This window comes from Euprymna scolopes, chromosome 26, assembly GCF_053919585.1.
Source record: "Euprymna scolopes isolate OS-2025 chromosome 26, ASM5391958v1, whole genome shotgun sequence".
Lineage (NCBI taxonomy): Eukaryota > Metazoa > Mollusca > Cephalopoda > Sepiida > Sepiolidae > Euprymna > Euprymna scolopes.
The window spans coordinates 96951499-96975992 of NC_136507.1; the positions used below are offsets into that span (position 1 = coordinate 96951499).

The 24494-nt window shown below is 33.0% G+C and overlaps 1 protein-coding gene across 1 annotated transcript in view; it reads right to left on the minus strand.

Moving 5' to 3' along the window:
• Positions 1 to 218: 218 nt before the first annotated feature.
• LOC145248296 (U6 snRNA-associated Sm-like protein LSm5) overlaps positions 219 to 24494 on the minus strand; it is a 166070-nt gene continuing 141794 nt past the window's right edge. Inside the window, exons 4-5 of the mRNA XM_080110174.1 lie at positions 12865 to 12937; positions 219 to 339 (exon numbers count right to left, since the gene is read on the minus strand). Of these exons, the coding sequence (XP_079966300.1) occupies positions 307 to 339; positions 12865 to 12937 (106 nt within the window). The 3' untranslated portion in view covers positions 219 to 306. The remainder of the gene's footprint in view (positions 340 to 12864; positions 12938 to 24494) is intronic.

A 24494-nucleotide genomic window follows, 5' to 3' on the forward strand; every position in this document is an offset into this window, starting at 1 on the left:
CAATGTAAAGAAAATCCAATTCCCCAAAAAAGGGGCACTAGATTGTGGAACTAAAAAAAATTTACCCTAATCTAATTTTCTTCACTGACTGACAGAATAAAGCATCAGAACAGATACTACACTTTGTGCCTAGTCAAAAGGCACAAAGAATTTTTTTTTTTTTTTTTTTTTTTTAATCGCATTTGAAAATCAAAAAAATATATACAAAAAAAAAAACATTAAGGTTTCACATAAATTTTAATATGAAAATGAAGGAAAATAAAGTGACATTCTTTGTTGACTTCTATGAAAAACAGGGATGATTTTCTATGTCTCTGGACCCTCACTACCTGGGACCAACTGAAAAAGAAAAGAAAGAAAATGCTTGAAATTGCAACAAAATAGGTTTTCTGAACATGCAAAACAGTTCTCTTTGAATATCTCAATCCTAACTTCTCAACAGAAATTTATCGACAAGAAACGTCGAAACCCAATCCTGACTGCAACGCATTGGAAGGAGAAAACTGAACAACCTAACTCTAAAAATCTTCCGTAAGAAATTATATTGGTATGACTATCATCCGCTGCCAATCATCTGAAATGCTCCAAAGTGTGTCACATAGTCACATGGTGAACTGCTTAAGACATGAGGAGGAATGATGTGATCCTAGAGAACAGCACAAGAAGTGAATACTCGCAGGCACATGTCTCAGTTTTTTTTTTTTGTTTTTTTCAAAAGGAATTTAATGTTACGTTTAATACCAGGCAACGCCAAGTACATCTGCTAGCATTCTATATAATCTATCTCTACTCCTATAAATTCGTTTTTCTTCTGTGTGTATTGATATTCATATTAAAAACCCTCTTTTGTATTTATTTAAAAAGAAAATACAGTTTTCTTATATATGGGTTGTGGAATTGCATTCATCTGCAAAAGATCTAGCTAATTTGCATATTCTTTTAAACATTCATTTTAATTTTATTTCCTATTAGTTTTTTTTTTTCGCTTTTTTTTATGGGATGATCATCTTTAGTTAACTATTATATATTAATTAATTAATTAAAATTCCCCTATTAGATTTTCCGTTTTCTTATGAGATAATCATCTTTAGTTAACTATTACGTGTAATTATATTCATGCAAATATTCTACATGATTTATCCTTGCATAATATTTGCGTAAATAGTTTACAGGAAACACAAAATTGTTTCCATATATATTTATGTATGCGTATATATTTTTGTTTAATCTATATATCTATTAATATATCTAGAAAAGTGAACGTGTGTGTGTGTGTGTGTGTACATTTTCCTATGCAATATTTGTCAATTTTAAGTCTACAGACTTAAAATTTGATATACAGGGTACTGAGATTTGAGAAAATCTTTGATCGGTTTTCGAACAGAAATTTGCCTGTTAAGAGGTCAAAGTTCAACGATTTGACCTTTGAGAACTCTACCAAACTCCGACAATTTGGCGTCTAAACACTTGAAATGTTAGATATAGGTTCCTTGGACATGGATCTAACTTAATTTGATTTGAGCCCAAAACAATAAATGTTAAGGGGTCATAATAGGGGTCAAAGTTAAAAAAAAATTGACCGTTTTTTTTTTTTTTTTTTTTACTCAACATATACCTCCAAACACCTGAGCAACGCCAGGCTGAAATGCTAGTATATATATTTTTTTAAATCAGAGAAAATTTAAACTTATCACATATAAGCTGTACATAGACTGTATGTTAATAATTTTACATAATGAATAATTATTTTTGATGTTTGCGCATTATAATTGGATAGCAAAAAAAGCATTTTGGTGCTTCTATGCTATTAGGAAAATATTTTGGAAATCGTAAAACTGAATTTCACATGAAACAATGGTATGTACGTATTCCTCGTATTTTTAAGATGATTTTATCCAAAAATTACGAAAATCGAGGAAATAGAAAACTCATTAAAGGAAATAAAAAATAGAATTTGATGAAAATGATCGTAAGACTTAGGAGAGTTCAAAAGGAAGATAATTTTTCTGTTTCGATTTAAACAAGATGGCTGCAATTTTTCACCTGCTAACACGATTAAAGTTGGTTTTGTAAATAATTCAGTAATATTCACGTAATTCCAACTGTATAATTTGGAAGCTGCGATTGTAACTTATTAAAATTGACAAAAAAAAATCAGTAGAAACCATTGTTTTTATCTGAAAACTCCATTTGTCGACTACAAAATTTTTTCATATAAAAGGCAAAATGTTACGTAATTATGCATTATGTAAAAATTTTAAAAATTATTAAAAATGATCGAGTAGAAGATCTGCTAAAAGTATTTTTTACAAAAAATATTGCTATTCTTGAAATCCTGATTTGGAAACAAGGGAGATAAGTCAGTTTGTCATACAGAATTGGTTGCAATCAAAGAAAGCAATAAAACTACATTATTCAGTAAGTTTTATTTTTGGTCGTAATTATTTTATTATTTTCATAATTTTTTTTACTAATTTTGACATGACATGTAATTACGTTTTTTTTTCTTTTACTTGAAACGCAAACACCTTATTTTCTTACAAATTAATAAAAAAAAAAAAAAAAGGCAAAAATAGTCCAATGAGTGAAACAAATATGAAAGGAAACTCCTTGGCAACGTTTGATAAATACACAAAAAATTAAAAAAACGAAAAAAAAAACAAACAAACTAATTTTTAAATGTTTATGCAAATTAAATATCACTACTTGTTATAAACACTAATGTCAATGCATTAAATTAAAAGGTTGTAAATAAAAATGATATTTAAAAATAATTAAAAATTACTTGAATATAAATGCCAGCTGTGTGCGGACACAAAATGGAAATTTACAAAATGTCTCCCTACAAGTATTAAAACTTAATATACGCGTGTCCAGTTCGCTTCCTAGCATTGATCAGAATAAAGCCAAGGAAAATTGGTATATCTTCAAGGGGAGAAAATTCTGGGGCAACAAAGACATCACAGACTATTGTATGCTGATTAATTATGGTAAAGATGCCAAAATCTCTCTCTCTCTCTCATATATATATATATATATATATATATATATATATATATATATACACACACACACACACACACAGACAGACACACACACATATACTAGCAGGCCGCATGGCATTGCCCGGTTGTAAAATGTACTTAAATATGATATTTTGATTAATGCTGATTTCGTATTTATTATTATACTAGCCTGGGTACCCGGCGTTGCCCGGGTGTTTGGAGGTGTGTGTTAAAAAAAAAAAAAAAAAAAAAAAAAAAAAAAAGGAAAAAAAGGGTAGTAGGCAAGCAGACTAGAACCCGTGACACGAAGGCGGAAAAGAAAGTAAACGAAAATTTTACGTCTTACCACTACTTCATGACGCGACCGGAAGTCTAAAGCGTTCAAATTTGCAAAAATGGTGTTGTTTTTAAAGCTCCCATGAAATCAAATTAGACACAAAGTTGTTTTTAATGTAGAGGGGGGGGGCAGTATCCAAATAAATAGTAACTGTCTCAGTATGAAGGGTTTCCCCTACATTGACAAAAGACCAATTACAGAACAGGTACTACCCGGCCCAGACGCCAGGCGGTTTTATTCATTTGCTCCCCACAAAAGCAAATTAGACACAAGGTCGTTTTTAATGTGGGTGAAAAACCAGCTCCCCTTAAAAAAAAACAAAAAAGGGGGAAACTCTGGCAATATCAAAAAATAAAGTAAAAAAGTAAACAAATAAAAATAATAATAGTTATTCCTCAGTATGAAGGGTCTGCCCTACATTGACCAAAGACTTAATTTAAGTGAAGCATCAGAACAGATACTACACTTTAATCTTAGCCCGAAGGCCAGGCAGTTGGTATTTATTTGATTCCCCACAAAAACAAATTATACACAAGGTCATTTTTTAATGCGGGGGGAAAACACGCTCCCCAAAAAGGGCGCACTCTGTGTCAAATACATAGCAATTGTCTCTGTATGAAGGGTTTCCCCCCACATTGTTTCATTTATTTGTTTCCCCACAATGTTGGGGAAAACCAACTTCCCATAAAAAAGGGAGTGTCCAAATGAATAGCAATTGTCTGATATGAGGGGTTTCACCCAGATTGATCAAAGCTAATTGCTTTCTGGACATCCAGCACAAAAGGCAGAGAAGATACCTTCGCTTTCAGTTCAGTTTCGCTTTTAATACAAAAAACACGAACAAATACGCAAGAGGGTGGAATATCGTGAATTTTATAAAAGTCGATTAAAATAAATCTAGAGATGACATCCCTTCGCAAATTGTAGATATTATAATCTAGTGAGTATATAAAAAGTCCTAAAGAATCCCCCCCCCCCTAACCAAGAAGCCTGGCGGAAAAAGGCTTTGCTGGACATAGAAAAACACGTGCTGTCATTGTCTTCTATATATATATATATATATATATATACACTAGCGGGGGTACCCGGCGTTGCTCGGGTGTTTGGAAGTGTAAAAGAAAAAGTTCTTGTAGGTAGGTAGGCACGAACCTGAAGCCTAGAGGTCAATAGCGTGCAGGGAACTAAGAATGGGTGAAATTAAACGATTAAAAAGTTATGTGACAGGTACATAAATTTAATGAGGTCAAACATCACGCCATAGGAGAAATGAAATTCCGCACTTAACTTTCGCTGCAAGGCAGTTTTTTTGGTTTGGTTTTGTTTCCCAAGAGGTTGGGTAGAAAACCAGCTCCCCATAAAAATGAGGAGTATCCAAATGAATAGCAATGGTCTGATATTGATCAAAGCTGGTTTGCTTTCTGGACATCCCCAGCGTGAAAACTGAGGAAGATACATCGTTTCAATTTAGTTTCACTTTATTTATACTAAAAAACCAAACCAACAAGCGACATAACAGAACAGCGTGAATTTTATAAAAGTCGATGTAAATAAATCTAGGCATGACGTGTGTTTGCAAATCATAGATATTATGATTTAGATGGTATATAAAAAGTTCTAAGACATAGTAACCTCCTGGACATACAAAAATGTGCATGCTGCTTTTGTTTTTTTTGTATATATATATATATATAGACTAGCGGAGGTGTGTGTATATATATATATATATATATATATATCTTTCAAGGAGATCCTAGCCAAAAAGGAAAAGTCCAATATTTAAGAATAGAGCAATATATAAGTTTCGTGGTTTAATTTTAAATTCTGAAAGACAACATATAGAGATATATATTCGATTTAAGAATTTATTGCTGTGGGGATGGGTGAGTTGAGGAGGTGGAAATAGATGCGTCATGGTGTGAAAATCTGGAATGTTTGGAGGGTTACTTAAATAAGTGAGTTTAAGGTTGGCTTATTTTAATTTATAGTGTATGTTTTAAAGGTGACTTGGTTAGTTGAGATAAGTCAGTTTGGACCAAAGCAAATAACATACAATCAATGCAACAACGAATAAGACTGCCTGGTATACTTTTTAAAATATCAAGAAGGAGCAGTACACTTTCGCTATATGGGAATATCACTTTCTCCCATGGGCCTATTTTCTGCCCACCCGGATTTATAACCCCGAATGACATTGGACTTCTTCCGATAATGGACTACCCAGGTTGTATCAACTTCTCTTTTCGTATAATTTTCTCCACATAATTATCCACAACCACTCAAAAACTATTTTCAATAATTATACTGAAAAGCAAAATAGCGCCCATTCACAGCTGACCATTTCCTCTGATGATATGAGCCATTGTTGAAAATCCATTGATTAAGGAAATTAAAATAACCCCTTCTATATATTCCTTTGTCAAGCAATAAATTCTTAAATCGAATATGTCTCTATATGTTGTCTTTCAGAATATATATATATATATATATATATATATATATATATATATATATCGCTCTTGGCATTGATGTGAATCTGTGGGAGGAGCTAGCCGAAGATAGACCAGCATGGAGGCGTGCCTTGAGTAAGGGTGGCAAAGGACTTGAGAAACTTTGGTTCGAGAGGCTGGCATAGAGAAGACAAAACTAGTGACTACGTTTACTGTTGCTTGCATTAATCTTTCGTAGATTGCTTGCCATTACAACACACACACATATATATATATATATATATATATATATATATATATATACTAGCAGTGTTTAGAGGTGTGTGTTGAGAAAAAAAAAGTGTTGGTAGGCAGGCTCGAACCCAAAGCCTTGACGCGAAGGCGGAAAAGAAGTGAAAGAAAACGTTACATTTTACCGCTCGGCCACGAAGGGGAAGGAAGTGAAAATCGTTGAAATTTAGCGATCGAAAAGTTGACATGCAGAAAGTGAAAGTTAAGTGAATGAAGAAATGAAATCACGCACTTAAGTTTGGCTGTAAACCAATTAAGCTTTCAGCTTACCACCGTATTTGTTTCCCACAATGGTGAGGAAAACCAACTCCCCTCCCAAGAGGTGCAGTATCTTAATAAATAGCAATTGTCTGATATGAAGAGTATTCCCCACAGTGATAAAAGCTGATTGCCTTCAAGACATGCTGGCCACAAAGGCCAGCGAATCACTTTTATATGAAAAACACAAACACGTGAGAGGCCGGAATAGCAAGAATTTTATAAAAGTCAATCAAAATAAATCTACAGATGACATCTGTTCACAAATTGTAGATATTACAATCTAGGGAGTATATAAAAAGTTCTAAGAAATAGTACCCCCCCCCCATCCCAAGAAGCCTGGCAAAAGAAGCCTTTGCTGGACATACAAAAACGTGTGCGGCCATTTTGTCTTATGTATATATATATATATATATATATATATATATATATATATATATATATATATTGGACCCAATATATAATAATGACTTAAAAAGTAAAAAAGAACAAAAAAAATTCCTTGCACGCCACCACCAAGAATCAAAACCAAAACATTTGGCTTCCAATTTACTTTTTCCTTTGATGTTAATGCCTGAGCTATGAAGACATATTTGCTACATGAACCAATAGCTATCACGTTACACATGCATATTTATAATGCCGTCATTCAACCTTCACCTGACAAATTCCATTTTTAAAACATTTTCACACCTTTGCACTGAGTTTCCCAGACTAAAATCCAAATAAAATTTTGCATGGGTTTGAATACCCTATATATTAAGTTTCATGTCTGGTGACTAAAAACTCACAGGAGTTTGGTAAGCAAAATTTTTTAAACAAATATATATACACATACATATATATATATATATATATATATATATATATATATATTTTTTATTACATTTTCACCCCATACAAGGCACATTGCCACTTTGGTGTAGGGGGCTACTAACAGGGGCAACAACTACTGGGGTACTATGTAGGGATTTGGGCAGCAAGATGTTGGTTCACGTTGCACTTGAACTTCTGCACGTCAGTGCAGTTGGGGAAGTAGGGACCTGGAGTGGAATTCCAAAGTCTAGCGGTTCTGGGGAAGAAACTACTGGGTAGAAAGATCTTTTATATCTAGGGATTTCTACAGTGTGGGGGTGGGATTTTGCAGCCTGTCGGGTCTGTCGAGGGTGTTCACGTTGTGGGGGCACAAATGCTTGCAGTTCGTCAAGAAAGAGGTTTACGTTTACTATAACCTTTTTACGCAAATATTACGCAAGTATAAATCATGTAGAATATCTGCCTAAGAGGTTTGTGTTTACTAAATTCTTTTTACGCAAATATTATACAAGTATAAATCATGTAGAATATCTGCATGAATATAATTACACGTAATAGTTAACTAAAGATGATCATCTCATAAGAAAACAGAAAAAATTAATAGGGAATTAATTAAAATTAATGTTTAAAAGAATATGCAAATTAGCTAGTGACTGCAATTGCACAGCCCATATATAAGAAAGTTATATTTTCTTCTTAAATAGAAAAAAGGATTTTTAATATGAATATCAATACACAAAAACCCCAAATTTGTAGGAGTATAAAATTGAGAGTGTGTGAGAACAAAGAAAGGAAGGCTAAATCTAAATGACGTATAATAAAGAAATTTAAAATAATCACGTACACAAATTTAATTTATGAGCAAAGAGGAGGCCTAATCTTAATAATAACTGATAATAAAAAATAAAGGAAAGAATTTCTTTCATGTTTAATGGACACAAAAAAAATACCTTTGATCTTAATTTTATGATTAAAATAGGAATTAATTGACATGTATGTATATATTTATTGAGTAAATAAGTTTTTTTATTTTTGTTAAACTTATTTGTGGTTTTTTTTGTTTTTTTTGTAAAAATTTACTTACATATTATTCTGTAAGATATATATATATATATATATATAAGTGATGGGACGATTCCAATACTTTTCCCGATTCTGATACAATTACCGATTCCGTACGAAATTCCTGAGTCTGATGCAATTACTGATTCCGATTCTTTATAAATCTCTAAATATAAAAAGTGTTATTTTGTCCTGATTACTGTAAGAACGCATCTTAAATGTGCATGTATTTTCTCAAATGTAAAAACACACTTGTGAGGAGGTGATCTAGAGATTTTAGTCTTACTGAAAGTTTAAATCAATAAATATTTATTATTTTATTATTACTACAAGAAGTGGAAGATGTTTTATAGAAAAAAAAATCAAATAAAATAGATAATTAAAGGAATCAGTTTTGGCATCGGAAAATAGTCTCAAATTTTCCCGATTCCGATAATCCAAAAGCTCAGATTTTCCCAATTCCGATTAATCAACACAAATATATATATATATATATATATATTTATATTTATATTTATATTAATCCATAAAGGATAGAGCAATTTGGGGGGGGGGCGCAGGGTGTGCAATTTATAGTCATTTGAACATTTTTAAAAAGCACTGAATCTTTAATTAAATGTTAGGAAATTGTAAAAGAACCGGAACCTATACTGCTATCGGAATTGGGAAAAATTTTGGAATCGTCCCATCACTAGTATCAACATGAATATTTATAGCTAACCCTATTCTATATTTCTATACTTCTTTGAACATTGCTTTCTTTTGAAGTTTACAGTTTTCAATTTTTTTGTGCTAACCAAGAACGTTAAAGAATGTCTATAAATTCTTTTTTGCTATTTTCCTCTCAAGTCAAAATTTTTAAGCTGCATTGAATGAGGAAATATTGTGTTGTTTTTGAACAAAAAATTTTGTAAATGTTGATTTGTATAATTTCCCTCATATATATATAATGACAAAAGTCTATATTCCAAATTTCAAGATGTTGACCATCTTACCATTTATTTCCTCAAGTACGTTGAAATGCACAATTCTTAACTGAGGAGTTAAGGGCAGAATAAATTAAAAAATTGTTGACATAATTACATGAACAATTTAGGGCTATAAAACAAGTGCTGTCAAGAATTGTGCATTTCAATGCACTTAAAAGAAATAAACAGTAAAATTGTCAGCAACTTCAAATTTGGAATACAGACTTGTCATTTATTTATACATGTGCTGAAGTTACACTGAGCTTAATAAATTAAAGGGTGGTATAAATATAAGGTGAAATATAAATAAACATTTCCCCATAAACAGACACACATATATATATATATATATACACACACACTAGTGTTGGGATGATTAATCGGAATCGGAAGAAAATCAATTTTTTGGGGTATCGGAATCGGTATCAAGAAAATCTGAGCCTATTTTCTGATGCCAAAACCAATTCCTTTAATTATCTATTTTATTTTATTTTGTTTTTATAAAAACATCTTACACTTCTTGTAGTAATAATGAAATAATACATATTTATTGATTTAGACTTCCAGTAAGACTAAAATCTCTAAATCATCCCATCACAGGTGTGTTTTTTACGTTTGAGAAAATACATGCATCTTTAAGAAGTGTTTTTACAGTAATCGGGACAAAATAACTATAGTAAAATATTTAGAGATTTATAAAGAATCGGAAATTGTATCAGAATTGGGAATTTAGTATGGAATAAGTAAAAATATTGGAATCGTCCCATCACTAATATACACCCCATACATGACGTCATATGTGACATTCGCATAACATAGACTATGACGTCATAAACAAACACACAGGAGTACAGATTTTATATATACGAGTATATATATATATATATATATATATATATATATATAGATAGATAGATAGAGAGAGAGAGAGAGAGAGCTATAATCTTTTCTATCTACAAACAACTATTTCATGTTTACACAATTATCAGTGTAGGAAATGATAATTACTGTATTAAAGGCAAAAATAAAAATCTATGATGTACGTAGTCATGAAAGAAACTTGTGATTGGTGGAATGAGAACATGCTACCCTCGTGGATTAAATAAAATTCAAATATTCATAAACATAACCCTTATCCCTGAGTGGCTTCCGGGCCTTGATAAGTGGTGATCACTGTGTAAAAAAAAACAAAAAAAAAAACAATGAACTATATATATACACACACACACTTCTATAAACTTTTTTTTTTCTTTTGTGTATTGATATTCATATTAAAAACTTTTGTTTCTATTTAAAAAAAAAAAAAATACAACTTTGTTATATATGGGTTGTGGAATTGCATTCATCTGAAAAATATATAGCTAATTTGCATATTCTTTTAAACATTCATTTTAATTCCCTATTAGTTTTTTTGGTTTTCTCATGAGATGATCCTCTTTAGTTAAGTATTACATGTAATTATATTCATGCAGATATTCTACATGATTTATATTTGCATAAAAAAAGTCATAGTAAACACAAACCTCTTCCCATATGTATTTATGTACAGGGTGGCCGAAAAGTCCCAGGACACTATACATGTATTTTTAATAAAACACAGTATTTTTTAATGAAACACACAGAAAACATATATATATTCAACAAAAAAAGAGAACTTTATTAGAAACAAAGCAGAAAACAACTAGAGTAATTTAGTGGTCTAGGGGATCAGTATGTTGGCCCTCGTTGTTCTTGCACAATTCCATTCGCCTCCAGGTTCTTTGTGCCATTTTTTTTAGAGAATTCCTTGATACGCTAGCAAAAGCTGCAATCAATCATATTTAACAGAATTAAAATATTAAAAATAAAGTGTCCTGGGACTTTTCGGCTAGTGTCCTGGGACTTTTCGGCCACCCTGTATGTGTATATATTTGTTTAAAAAATGTCGCCTACTAAACTCCTGTGAGTTTTTGGTCTACAGATATGAAACTTAATAATATTCGAATCCATGCAAAACTTTACATTTGGGTTTTAACCGGGGGAAAATCGGCGCAAAAGTGTGAAAATAAACAAAAATGGAATTTGCCAGGTGACGATCAAACGACGGCATTATGAATATGCATGCGTAACGTAATAGGTATTGGTTCATGTTTTAATTTTTATCCTTGCAGCTAACATGTCTTTATAACTCAGGCATTAACGTCAAAAGAAACATTAAAAATGACCTTCGTGGGAGGTTTAAAAGCAACAGCATTTCTGCAAGTCATCTTTTTGATCAACTACGTTTAATTTCCAGTTGCATCACGGAGTAGGGGGTAAGACGTCAGATTTTCTTTTACTTTCTTTTCCGCCTTCACGTCACGAGTTAGCTTGCCTGCCTACGACCACTTTTTTTTATTTTTTTTTTGCTCAACACACACCTCCGGGCAACGCCGGGCAGCAAGGCTAGTATAATAATAAATACAAAATCTGCATTAATGAAAACATCATATTTAAGCATATTTTACGACCGGGCAATGCCGGACAGCTTACTAGAACACTTTTTTTTTTTTTTTTTTTACAAGGTGATCACCACTTATCAAGGCCCGGAAGCCACTCGGGGATAAGGGTTATTGCATGTACAGTACATTAGTGTGGGGATTTAATAAAAATGTCTACTTAAGGGGGCGGTTCATCAGGAATTTGCTTACGTTGGACTTGAAGACATCCAGGTTGTAGTCAGGTGGGAAGCAGGCAGACGGAACAGAGTTCCACAGGCGTGCAGTTCTAAGTCTATACTTATAAAAATTAGTTTCATCCAAAAGATTGTTTATTGCTATTTTACATCAAGCGACTACAATTCTAATTTTTTTTATTAAAAAAAAAAAAGCTACTTCTGATTTTATATACTGAAGTATGAGGGTCATTCCAAAAGTAAAGCCTTCTATTTTTTTTTTTTTTTTTTAAATTCAAAAAGTTGAAGAGCTATAAAGACAGGAGTTGTACTACTAAAACGAGCGACCTCTTGTGCTCCAGAATTTATTTTTCTACATTCTCGATGCATTTTTGAACTCTAAATAATGTGAATTGTTCAAGTTGTTTTACTTTAAAAAATAAAATTTTATGGCTAATTGGATTTTTGTTACGATGCCTATGAATTCTCATTAATTATTTAAAAATGATCTTTATTATAAAAAAAACAAAAAACATAAAACTACTTGATCAATTACATGATTTTTGGAATAGCATGTTTTCTTTCCGTCATGGGCATCAAACACTGTTTTTTTTTTTTAAACATAGGGAAAATTTTGGACATACACCAAATTCTGCAGATATAAACATACAAATAATATATATATACATACCTAACATATATTGAAATTGAGATACGGGTTTTATCGTGAAAGAGAAACATAATTTTGTTTACCAATGTCATATAGAGAAATGTAAGAAGGATCGTCCAATTTTAAGATTTATAATTGCTCGCTCCGTGTTGGAAACATTCAAAAGTAAACAAATGCAATATCATACCTCACGTTTCTTTTTTCATATTAAATTTGATTCAGAACAAATAAATCAGCGTATGTTTATTTAATCTACATCGCAAAAATGAAAACCAGAAAAAATAGGAACAAATATTTAAACAAATTAATGTAAAAGACATAAAAACCATTTCATAGAAAACAAACAAAAAAAAAAATCGATGAATGCAAAAATGTTACCATCGTTATATTGTTGCCATTTAACAAAATCTGGTCAAGTTTGGTCACTCTGCGTCCCTCAGGTGTGCTCTCACTAAAAAGAAAGCAAGAAACAAATGATATACATTGAATAGTAAAATAGAATTGTTAACAAGCACAAAAATTGTTTAAAGCATTTTTTTATACATTTCATTATACATAGAGAAAATCATTTAAAACTAACAAGACCTATGCCCTGGCATTGTCCAGAAAAAAAAAAAAAAAAAAAATCGAAAATATAAAAGAAATGGAAAATATAAAAAATATCTTATAACATGAAAAAAAAGTGTATTTTAATAGAATGTGCTCTGATGAACTCTCTGCACTTGTGCCCCTTGAGTACATATCCCCGACAAAGTAGCTTAGCAACAAAATCACACCCCTTCACTGCTGAAGTCCCTAAATGCCAGAAAGTTTTCTACTCCAATAGATTTTTCCCCCCCTCAAACAGCTAGACTTTGGAAATCTCCTTGCTACCTGCTTCCCTGGCTGTACTGATATGCAGAAGTTCAAATGTAACAAACCAACATCTTGTTAATCTTTCTTAAGCATGGTCCCAATTAGTAGCCCCCCCACCACCACCCCCACCATGTCCAAGTGACAATATGCCTTGTTTGGGGTGAAGGTGAGTATAAAACATGTGGGGGATTGAATATGATTTCATTAAAACAAAATCTGTTGTGTAGATTATTTTTTTAGTAAGACAAATTGTTTATACATTATAATTCAGGTTAGAAAGAATTAATGACACAAGAGAAAAAAAATTTGTACATTTATAAAGAAAAAAAAAATCAAACTTTGTCTACATAAAAATTTTGTCAAAATACGCTCCCTAAAATAAGTGAAATATCGCAAGTTGAAATTAAAAAGTCCATCTACCACTAATCTCTCACTCTTAGACAGGATCCAAAAAAGGTTTCCAATCTATTAAGCCCTCCATTATTGGCCAAGCTGTGACTTATCTCATTGTCTTAATCTGCATCCCTGTGCCTGTTTTGCAAGTACTTTAATAGAATGCACTCTGATGAACTCATAGCACTTATGACCTTTGAGCAGCAAAATCCCACCCCTTTGTTGTTGAGGTCTATAGATGCTGGAAAACCTATTCTAATAGTTTCTTCCTTCGAACTGCTAGACTTTGAAATTCCCTCCCAGATTCCTGTTTTCCTGACTGTACTGACATGCAGAAGTTTAAATGTAATGTAAACAGACATCTTGCTACTTAACTTTCCACAATCTCCTGTTAGACATGATCCCAAATAGCCCTTCTTGACGTCCAAGTGGTAATGTGTGCCTTGTTTGGGGTAAAACATATATTTGAAAATTATAGAACAAACTGTTTTAAAAAACACGCTTTTAGATGCAAATAAAAGAATTTTCATTTTCTTTTTCTTCTAATTAATTTCAGATTTAAAATTCCTTGTCAGAGAAATAGTTCTTAAGCTTTGGTCTCTTTCTATACCTTGGAAGTAAAAATTTTGAATCTAAAATTAGAAAAAAAAAAATTATTTGCATTTAAAAGGGTGTTTTTTTTAAACAACTTGCTGGTTCTATATTTTCCACTTTATTCAAGATGCTTCTAAGAGTTAACACCTTTTCAACACATTATATATATATATATATATATATATATATATATACACACACACTTGCGTTTGTACTCTAAATTGGTTTGTGATAATTAATAGTATTCATTAGTTCACTACTTCTTTGTATACATTATGAAAATATAGGCACCACCAAAGATTTGGCTATGTGACAGACCAAAGAGCTGACTTACAAAAAAAAAAAAAAAAAAATTAACAGATTACTGGAATAATCTAGCTATCTGATTAAATATTTGTGCAAGGTGGACAATTCTGATTCACAGGATGTAACTATTTCTACCTGACCACCCAATGTATAAAAATATTTTTGCACATTCTTTTATCCAATTTAAATCTTTCTTTTTGCATGAGAAAAAGTTTTCTTTGTGATATGTCTCGTAAACGGATATATTCATTTCAAGTAGCTGAGTGGTCTTGGCTATCATATTCAAGTAATGATCTAGTAAATCGCCTTACTGAATGGTTTTGTGGTTAGAGTTGGCATATCCTTAGTGTGAGGCTTTCGATGTCTTTCCCAAGCGGCTCTACCAGTCAGTATTTATAGTTTAACCAAGTATATTTCAGTAAAGACTAACTAGGATGTACCCATATTCATTACATCACTTTAAACTAAGCTAAATCTGTTATCAATGTATATAATTTAACTAAAATTTTTGCTCATTAAAAAGGAGCAAAAGTTATAACCCATTGACTTGGAATAAGTGTTTCATGCTGATGGTTGAATATGGTTAATTTGTGTTCATTTTTGCATTAAGTACTAATTCTACTAATCTCTAACTACACATCTAAAGGATACCATAATATTTAGTTCGCTGCACCTCATCATTACAAAAGTCCATACAAAATTTCAACCAAATTGGCCTAGTAGTTCCAAAGAAAAAGGTATTGTGATGACTAATCCCTATTAATCTCTAATATGCATCAAATGGATACCATACTACTTAGGTTACTGCGCCTTATCACAGCAAAGGTCCATACAAAATTTCAATCAGGTCGGCCCAGTAGTTTCAGAAAAAATGCAGAACAGACAAACAGATTAAGAGAAATATGATATAAATTCTCTACAAAAGTTAAAATAAGACTAAAGAGAATAATTTGGGCCAGAAAAAAAAAAAAAAAAAAAAAAAAATGAGCATGCAAGGTCCCCTCCATGAGGGAAAAATTTACTTTCACCATGACTAATGTTTGTGCAAAAGTTTTTTTAAATTCTAAGCTGTGATTATTGAGAAAAGTGCAATCAAATGAATGGATGAACGCTTTGGGGGCAATTTTACCCCTATAATGCTCCCTAGAGGGGTAACCAAAGTTACCCTGGAAAATCCATTCTGGCAAAACTTTACTTTCACCATCACTAATGTTTGTGCAAAATTTCAAAAAGAATCCAAGGCGTCGTTATTGAGAAAAGTGTGAACAGACGAATGGGAGTGAATTACTAGGTTCACTCCCTCCTTTGTCGGGGGACCAAAAAACTTTGTTCACAGGAGGTAACTTTACCGAGCTAAATACTCAATGTAAAATTCTTGCACCCCAACTTTATTTATATAAATATATGTGAAGACACATATTTACTGAATAATCCCTGAAGCAAAATCAAAGAACAAAATCATAGCTGCATTTTTTAAATTTGTAATCATTCATATCTGCTTAAATTTATTTATTAAAAGTAAATAAATTAAAATTCAAAGAATAATAGATATGTATGTTTTTATATTTTTTATCAATAATTTCTTTGGACAGTCGACACCTTGCACGGGTGTGCACATTACCACAACTTGAATCATAAGCAGAATGAGCAATTTCACTGCAAGGCAAGCTACAAACTAATATTAAAGAGATTTATTTAAGCACGCTCCTTAGAAATGGAAACTGAATTTCTTTAACCTCGCCCCATCAGATGCATCTACAAAAATGTGCTGCTGACTTTCCATTTTTTTTTACATTTAAGAATTTATAGACAACCCCAAAATGAATAAGTAAAATAATGGGTGCTTGTGTAGATTAATGTTTTAAACCAACACATTTCAGGTAAAAACATTATGCATTTGTACATCATGTCGAAATTAGCTTAAATTTCAAAAAATTATAAAAAAAAATGATTCGGCAGAAAAATAATTCTAAGTAAAAATAGAATTTATCGAATTATCGAGTTTTATCGTATGCTTTAATGCGGAATAATTGTGCGACCAATTTAGTATGACAACCTGATTTATCTCCCTTGATTTAAATTAAGGTGACGTCATTTTAAAACAAAATGTCAGAATGTAATTGTAGATGCTTTTTTTTGATAAAATACATCTAGCACATCTTCTGAATCATTTTTCATGATTTTTGGAATTTATACTAATTTCGACATAACATGTAAGTACGTAATAATATTTTCACCTGAAATGAATTCGTTTAAAACATCACTCATCTACACAAGCACCAAATGTTTTTTTTTTCAGCCCCCAAAATGTCTTCATGCATTCATTCTCTGATTTTATTTTTTAATTTTTTTTTAACATATTCAGATGTGGCCGAGCCTATTTCATCATTTCATCTGAAAGGTTGTTCCCATTCCATCATGACACACAGATAATTTGTTCTAAAAAAATAAATAAATAAATAAAATTCCGAATAGAACAACTTATTGGTTCATACACCGATCAGTTATCGAAGTTTCAGAATTCTTTTTTTTTTAAATGAAGATTTAGAATTTGGATTATTCAAACAAATTTTCTCATCTTGGTTCCCCTGCAAACATTATTTGCTCTGTTTCGTAATTTTTTTTAGATGAGGCGTAATAAATTCGATTAAATGATGAAGCATTGTTGTCATCTTGAATGTTATTCTCACAACGTTTCAGCCGATGTAACCCCCCCCCCCGACCTTCTCTAGGTGTATCTTGTCGAACTCTGGGATCCGTACAGCATTTTGAACCAAAATCCTTTATTTAATCCACGGAGGTAGCTTGCTTTTTTTTCGTCAGCCAAGTAGAAGTCTTAAATAATTTACAATTGTATTCTTTTATCACCCATACTGAGGATTGAACCTACAACCTCTAGAAGACTCACTAAAATACTAATTATTACTTAACACTTATATGTTGCACGATGGATTCTTCCGTATAGATTTTATAGATTTAACAAGATACACCTGAAGATGATCAGAGGTTACATCAGCCAAAACATTGTGAAAATAACATCGACGATAAGAACAACTGTCCGAATAATACAATCACTTATCTAAATGGGACATAAGCCGACTCTAAAGCCAAATCCTGTCAATCATACCTATTAACCCACTTGCACCGAACAAATTCTATCTAAACTTTAAAAGGCATACGACTGTCAAGTAGTATTTAACATTGATTTGAAATTCTAAACTAATGAAATAATAAAACTAAAAAGTATTTTTTTGGTACGAGTAGGTATGATTTGATTTGACCTCCAAGAGTTTTGCGGTGAGGCATTGCCAATTGCTACAAAGTGCTGAAGAGGAACGAAATGCCACGCCTCAGATTTCATGAGAGAAGCAGAAACTGAATCATCAGGTGGGAAGAGTTCTTTGAAGAGAATCTCTTGGCAGAGATCGGTCTTCTCGGTACAAATCAGGTCGACTCAGATTCTAGACTGGGAGTGGCACAGTCACAAGCAGCAGCAGCAAAAAATTGCAACTTTCAGAGAAGCTTGCTGCGTGACCAGTGGTATTCAAGTTTCTTAAAATAATCCGCCGTGCCAAAAAGAGATAATAAATGTACAGATGCTGAAATTCTACCTTCATCTTTGAAAGAAGAGATGAAATTTCAAGATGCTTTCTTGTTTGTTTTTTTTCTTTTTATAATCTCTTATTTCTGTAGAAGCTTCTTTGGCAAAAGTCGTATTAAAAAAAAATGTATAATTAGCGTAATGGATACAGTCTAAGATTATGGAATCAGTTATGCGGAGTTCAATTCTTCAAACTATTTTGATTATTTTTCATTTTTTTTTTTTTTAAATGGAAATTACTCCTGAAAAAGCACGAAGCCACTTGATGCAAGGGGCATACAAAAAAGCACTTCAAGATCAAAAACCAGCCAGCAGTAAGTGTTGGATGTTATAAGCCACTCCCCCCCCCAAAAAAAAACAACAACTCTTCCCCCTTTGTCAGAAACATTGTTCATGAAATTTGAAGACTAAAGGGCAAAATAAGAGAAGTGAGAGTTACGAATTTGTCATAAGTAAACACTTTCTACTCTCCAATGTTAGATGGATGGATTCTGGTTTAAAAACGGCAACTCTTTCCCCTTTGTCAGAAACATTGTTCATGGAATGGATGACAAAATAAGAAGAGAGTAATAAAAGCTGTCAAAAGTAAATCCAAAGTTCACTTTTCCTAAAACCCAAATACTATTAGGAAATTTTTTTTTTTTTTAGTTCTATGTCATAAAACCATTTTTTTTTTTTTTTAATAAATATTTTGCTATTCAAATTTGGTCTGCTCTTTCCTTCTATGAAGGTAGAATCAAAAACATTGAATTTTGAATGCAGACATCTACCTATTTTCACAAATACAGCTTAGTTGGGGTTTTTTTATTTATGCTTAAGAAAATTTTTTTAAATGCTAATTCAAATATCTGAGGTGTGTCCTTGTGACTTGGATAGAACTGAGTAGACTACACTGCTTTTTTTTTGTGGGGGGGGGACTACAGATTTTTTTTTCTTTTTTAAATAAACATTTGAATTAAGGGTCGAAAATTAGAATTTTAAATTCTAATTTTCGACTGCTCTCCAAATCGTTATATTTTTGCAAATATCAAAGTATTCAGTCATTTGTTTATTGCTTTTTGCAAGAAAAACTAAGGAAACATTAATTATTACAGTAGGAAAGATATCTTATCTATACAGATTGTCCCATTTTCTTTTTTCTTTAAAAGAAAATCCTTGAAGAAGCATAAACTCCCCTGATTTTTTTTTTATCAGATTCCAATTTAGCAGGTCAACTGTTTGCATATTCCACTGTGTATGGTCTTGTCTTAAAACTTGCTTCCAAGTTTTCTTTGGCCAGTCAACCTTCCTGCGATTCAAGGCTTCTACAGTGGTTTTTCTGATAAAATAAGTGCTCAGCAAAATGGTGTGTTCTAAAGATAACCCAGATAAACGTAATGTGTTCAGCAAATCCTGATGTGCTAGGTTTGGTCAAATTTTATATTGTAGATATCTTTATTATCTTCAAAGAATATGTAAACAGGAGCTCCCAGTATTGGTCAGAATTGAAAGTGTATACTATGATGAAGTTAAACTTCTCAATCACTAAATTCTCTGAAGTTGGTACTTGTGACTTGAACAGAACGGAACAGAGTATATCACATGCTTCAGGCGAACGACAAACGTACCAGACTAGTCTTAAATTTGAGACATTTTCTAAATTAGTATTGCCTAAGATTGAATGTGAAATTTTAAAATAGGCATTCAACATCCATAAGTATTTCCATAATTTCAGTTTCCTTTGAATATTTTAAAGAGTTGTTAGCAGGTACATGAGCAGAAACTTCCATTTGAAAATTTAAACATTTCAGATTCATATGAAATTTGATCTATAATAATTAGCCGCTAATTAAGTGAAAACTTTTTAAGCTTGAACCCCAAATGAAAAAAAAAAAATTTTTTTTTTCGTAAATCAAAATTATGTAAAGGATTGGAATAAGGATTCTAAACATAAGATTTGTAAAAAGAAATAAAAGTGATTAAAACTCGTTCCATTTGGTAAAGCATTTTTCTTATTAACTGGCAGAATATCCTGGAACAATCTTCAAATGGCCTTCGGGCCTTTATAAGTGGTGACTTGTTTAATATATAAAAAGCATTCAGTAGTTTTATATCAAAAAGGATGTCAAAAAATGTTTTTCAAAAAGTTTACTATAACATACGTCAAATGCTCGTATATAAAATTAAATGTTTCATATATAAAGAAATCCCATAAAAAAATGGTTCATTCAGTTTCAATGCTATACAAAATATTTATATAAAAAAAAAAAAATCCAAGAATAGAAACGCACAGGGGGGAAACCGCATTTCACTAAAAGTGTACAGAGTTGAGTTGGAAGAAAACTACACGATATCATAAGAGTTGTTGAAGAGTTATCAGCAAAAAAAAAAAAAGAGAGAGAGAGAGAGATAACTTTTCTCTTCTGCCCGTTCTCACACACTTTGAAGAGGAAAGAGAGAATCTTGAATGTCCCAAGAGGAAGGAGAAGGCTGTTTTCACAACTGCACAAACTATCAGAATTAAATGGTTTTACAACTCCACAGAAATAAAGCAGGCCAAAAGCACTGGGCCATTCAGCAGAAGAGATCACAGGCAACAGTTCATCCTCACTGAACTCGATAAGATTCCATGTTTTGCTTTAAGGCATATCAACCATTTTCAGGTTATTTTATGCAGAATCCAATAATTTTGGTAAAAAAATAAATTATGCTTCATATTCTTTATATATTCAAATATTTATTAATGTTTGATTCGGTGGAAAATTATATCTTTTTTTTTTTTAGTTTGCAGAACATGATTGAGTTTTTCAAAGAGAAAAGAGAAAAAAATCAGTAATATCAATGTTTAGTGCATTTTAAGTTAAGCCAGTACCTTTAGATAGCCAGCAGCATTAACCTAAAGCGGGTTGAAAAAAATAGAATTTCACTATAAAATGAAGAACTCTCTGAATCACTTCTAGCAGATATCTTTTTCTTTTTTTTGTTGTTTTTTTTTGTTTTCTTTTAATAAAAGGTGTACTTTCATCCTTTTTTATCGAATAATGATAATAATTCCTAAGAGTACCTACTCTGTGCTCCTTCTTTCCCCCCCCGTCATGAGCATTTATATTTTTATTTTAGTTTCATTCATTGATAACTGTCACTTTTTTTTATACTCCCCTTCATCCAATCAATGCTGAGAACATCTTTAGACCACAACCTCTAATTGCAAATTATAAAAATCTACAAATTAATAAAATGGGTCACATAGTGTAGAGAAAATGGGTCACATAGTGTAGAGAAAATAGGTCATATAGTGTTGAGAAAATGGGTCATATAGTGTTGAGAAAATGGGTTATATAGTATTATGGAGCTTGGTGTAAAAAGGAAGTAGGGTTTCCTATTAAAATCTGGATCTCCTTACTAGCGCACAGATACATGTATTTGGTGACTTTAATGCTCACCACATAAACTGGCTTGGATTCTCTTCTCACACTGATACAGCGGGCAGCACAACACATAGTTTTGCTATATCTCACTCCCTATCACAAATGGTTACGTTTCCAACCCGTTTCCCTGACCAGCAAGAACAACAAGCATCACTTCTAGATTTGTTTCTGACTACAGTTCCCGAGGATTGTACAACAAATGCTGACAGCCCACTCGGGAACGCTGACCATGCAGTGATAATAGTAGAAATCGCCCTAAATTCTAGACCCAAAACTGAAGAGCCAGTGCTCAAAACAACGAGATATTATAAAAAGGCTGACTGGGAAGCCATCAGAGATCTTATCAGAGATGCCCCATGGGGAAATATTTTTTCTCTTCCTGTTGAACAGTGCGCAAATGAGACCACTGAATGGTTCAAAACAGCAATGGAAGCACATGTTCCCATGCGGAAATTTTATAGCAAGCCCCACTCTCCCCAATGGTTTACGTCGACTTGCGCAACTGCCATTGCTCAAAGGCAACATGCATACCACAGATTTAACCGACATAAGTCCAGTTCAAACAAACAGAAGTATATAGAAGCTAGAAGTAACGTTAAGAAAGAAATAGCGACAGCTAAGAGAGAATTTACTGAAACCACTAAAAAACGCATGGAAACACAAAAATTAGGAAATCGTGACTTCTGGAAAATCTACAACAGTGTAGTAAACAATGGGCAATCAACAATTCCCCCGCTAACCAACAATCACGAGGTTGTTTGCTCAGCAACCGACAAGGCTAATATGCTTGCCAGCCGGTTTGCCTCGAACTTCACACTGGACCCTACCAACCACCCCCTGCCTGACTTTCCTTTGCAGACAGACGCCACGCTAGACAATCTAAAAATCACCCCTGCTCAGGTACACGCTACCATAAAAAACCTTGACACTTCAAAAGCATGTGGACCTGATCTCATCCCAGCTGTGCTATTAAAAAAGTCCTCAGTCGAAGTAGCTCCAGTTCTCTCCAAACTCTACAACAAATGCCTTAATGAGTCATGCTTTCCGGGCTGTTGGAAAACTGCTTCTGTAGTACCAATATTCAAGAATTCTGACGAAAGAACTGACCCATCAAATTATCGCCCCATTAGCCTCCTCCCACTTTTCGCCAAAATATCTGAGATCATAATTAACCAGGCTCTATTCCGGAACCTTACAGATGCTAAACTTCTGACTGACAAACAATATGGATTTAGACATGCCCGCTCCACAGCTGACATTCTCACTGTAATCTCTGAACGTATATACCATTCACTGGACAAAGCGGGGGAGGGCAGAGCGGTAGCTCTAGATATATCTAAGGCTTTTGACAGGGTATGGCACAAGGGTCTCCTCAGGAAAATTACATCATACGGTATCACTGGTAGAATACTTAACATAATTAGGTCCTTCTTAGATAAGAGAAAAATCCAGGTTGTCCTTGACGGTCGTACGTCTAAACAGTGGGATATAAATGCGGGAGTGCCTCAGGGATCTATCCTTGGACCTCTATTGTTCCTAATATTTATTAATGACCTCCCCGACAAAACTGCCTCTGAGATGGGTATATATGCTGATGACACTACACTCTATAACAGGCATGACAGGAAAACAAATGAACACATATCTAAAGAAATGGCAAAAACACTAGAGGATGACCTCCAATCTGTAGTGGAATGGGGACATAAATGGATGGTCACTTTCAATGCTGCCAAGACTAAACTGGTTTCCTTCAATAATTACAAGAAACCTTCTCTGCCACCAATAGCAATGGCCAGTGACTCCCTGTCCGAGAGTACATCTTTCAAACTGCTTGGGCTAACGTTCACAGGAAACACGAGTTGGAACAATTATATTGAAAACATTGCCAGGGCCGCTGCGAAAAAGGTAGGCTCTCTCTACCGTGCTAGAAAACTACTGACACCTGAAAGCATCCTGTACCTCTATAAGGCCACCATTCGCCCATGCATGGAGTATTGTTGTCACATTTGGGCTGGTGCATCTGCTACTAGTCTCTCGCTCCTAGACAAGGTTCAAAAAAGAGTCGCCAATCTGATAGGCCCTGAACTGGCATCTAAGCTTCAGCCTCTGTCCCATTGATGAAACGTTGCATCCCTCTGCCTGTTCTACAAGTACTTTAATGGTGAATGCTCTGACGAACTGCAGACACTTGTGCCCCCACGACATAGACACCCTCGACAAACCCGACAGGCAGCTAAATCCCACCCCCACACAGTAGAGATCCCTAGATGTAAAAGATCTTTCTACTCCAGTAGTTTCTTCCCCAGAACCGCTAGACTCTGGAATTCCATTCCAAGTTCCTGCTTCCCTAACTGTACTGACATGCAAAAGTTCAAGTGCAACGTGAACCGACATCTTGCTGCCCAAATCCCAACATAGCGCCCCAGTAGTTGCTGCCCCTGATAGTAGCCCCCTACACCAAAGTAGCAATGCGCCTTGTTTGGGGTGAAAAAGTAATAAAAAAAAAATATTTTAAAAACTATGTGTGTGTGTGTGTGTGTGTATACTGCAATATATACATGGGGTGGGTGGGGGAAGCATGTGTATGTCTGACAAATCTATTAGGGTGAAGAAAAAAGATCACAGGTTTTACTGCTGGTCATCTTTTGTATTTCTTTCATTTTTTTAAATTTTACTTTTTATTTCTTGTTTCATTTTACTTTTTTATTGATTTGTTTAGTATATTAGCGTTTCATTTAATAATTTCCAGTCATTGTTGAACCCCTGATGAAACTACTAACACGTTTGATTAATCTGCATTTTTCTGATGTTTATATAATTTAATAACTTACAAAGTTTTGTGCAGCTGTCTT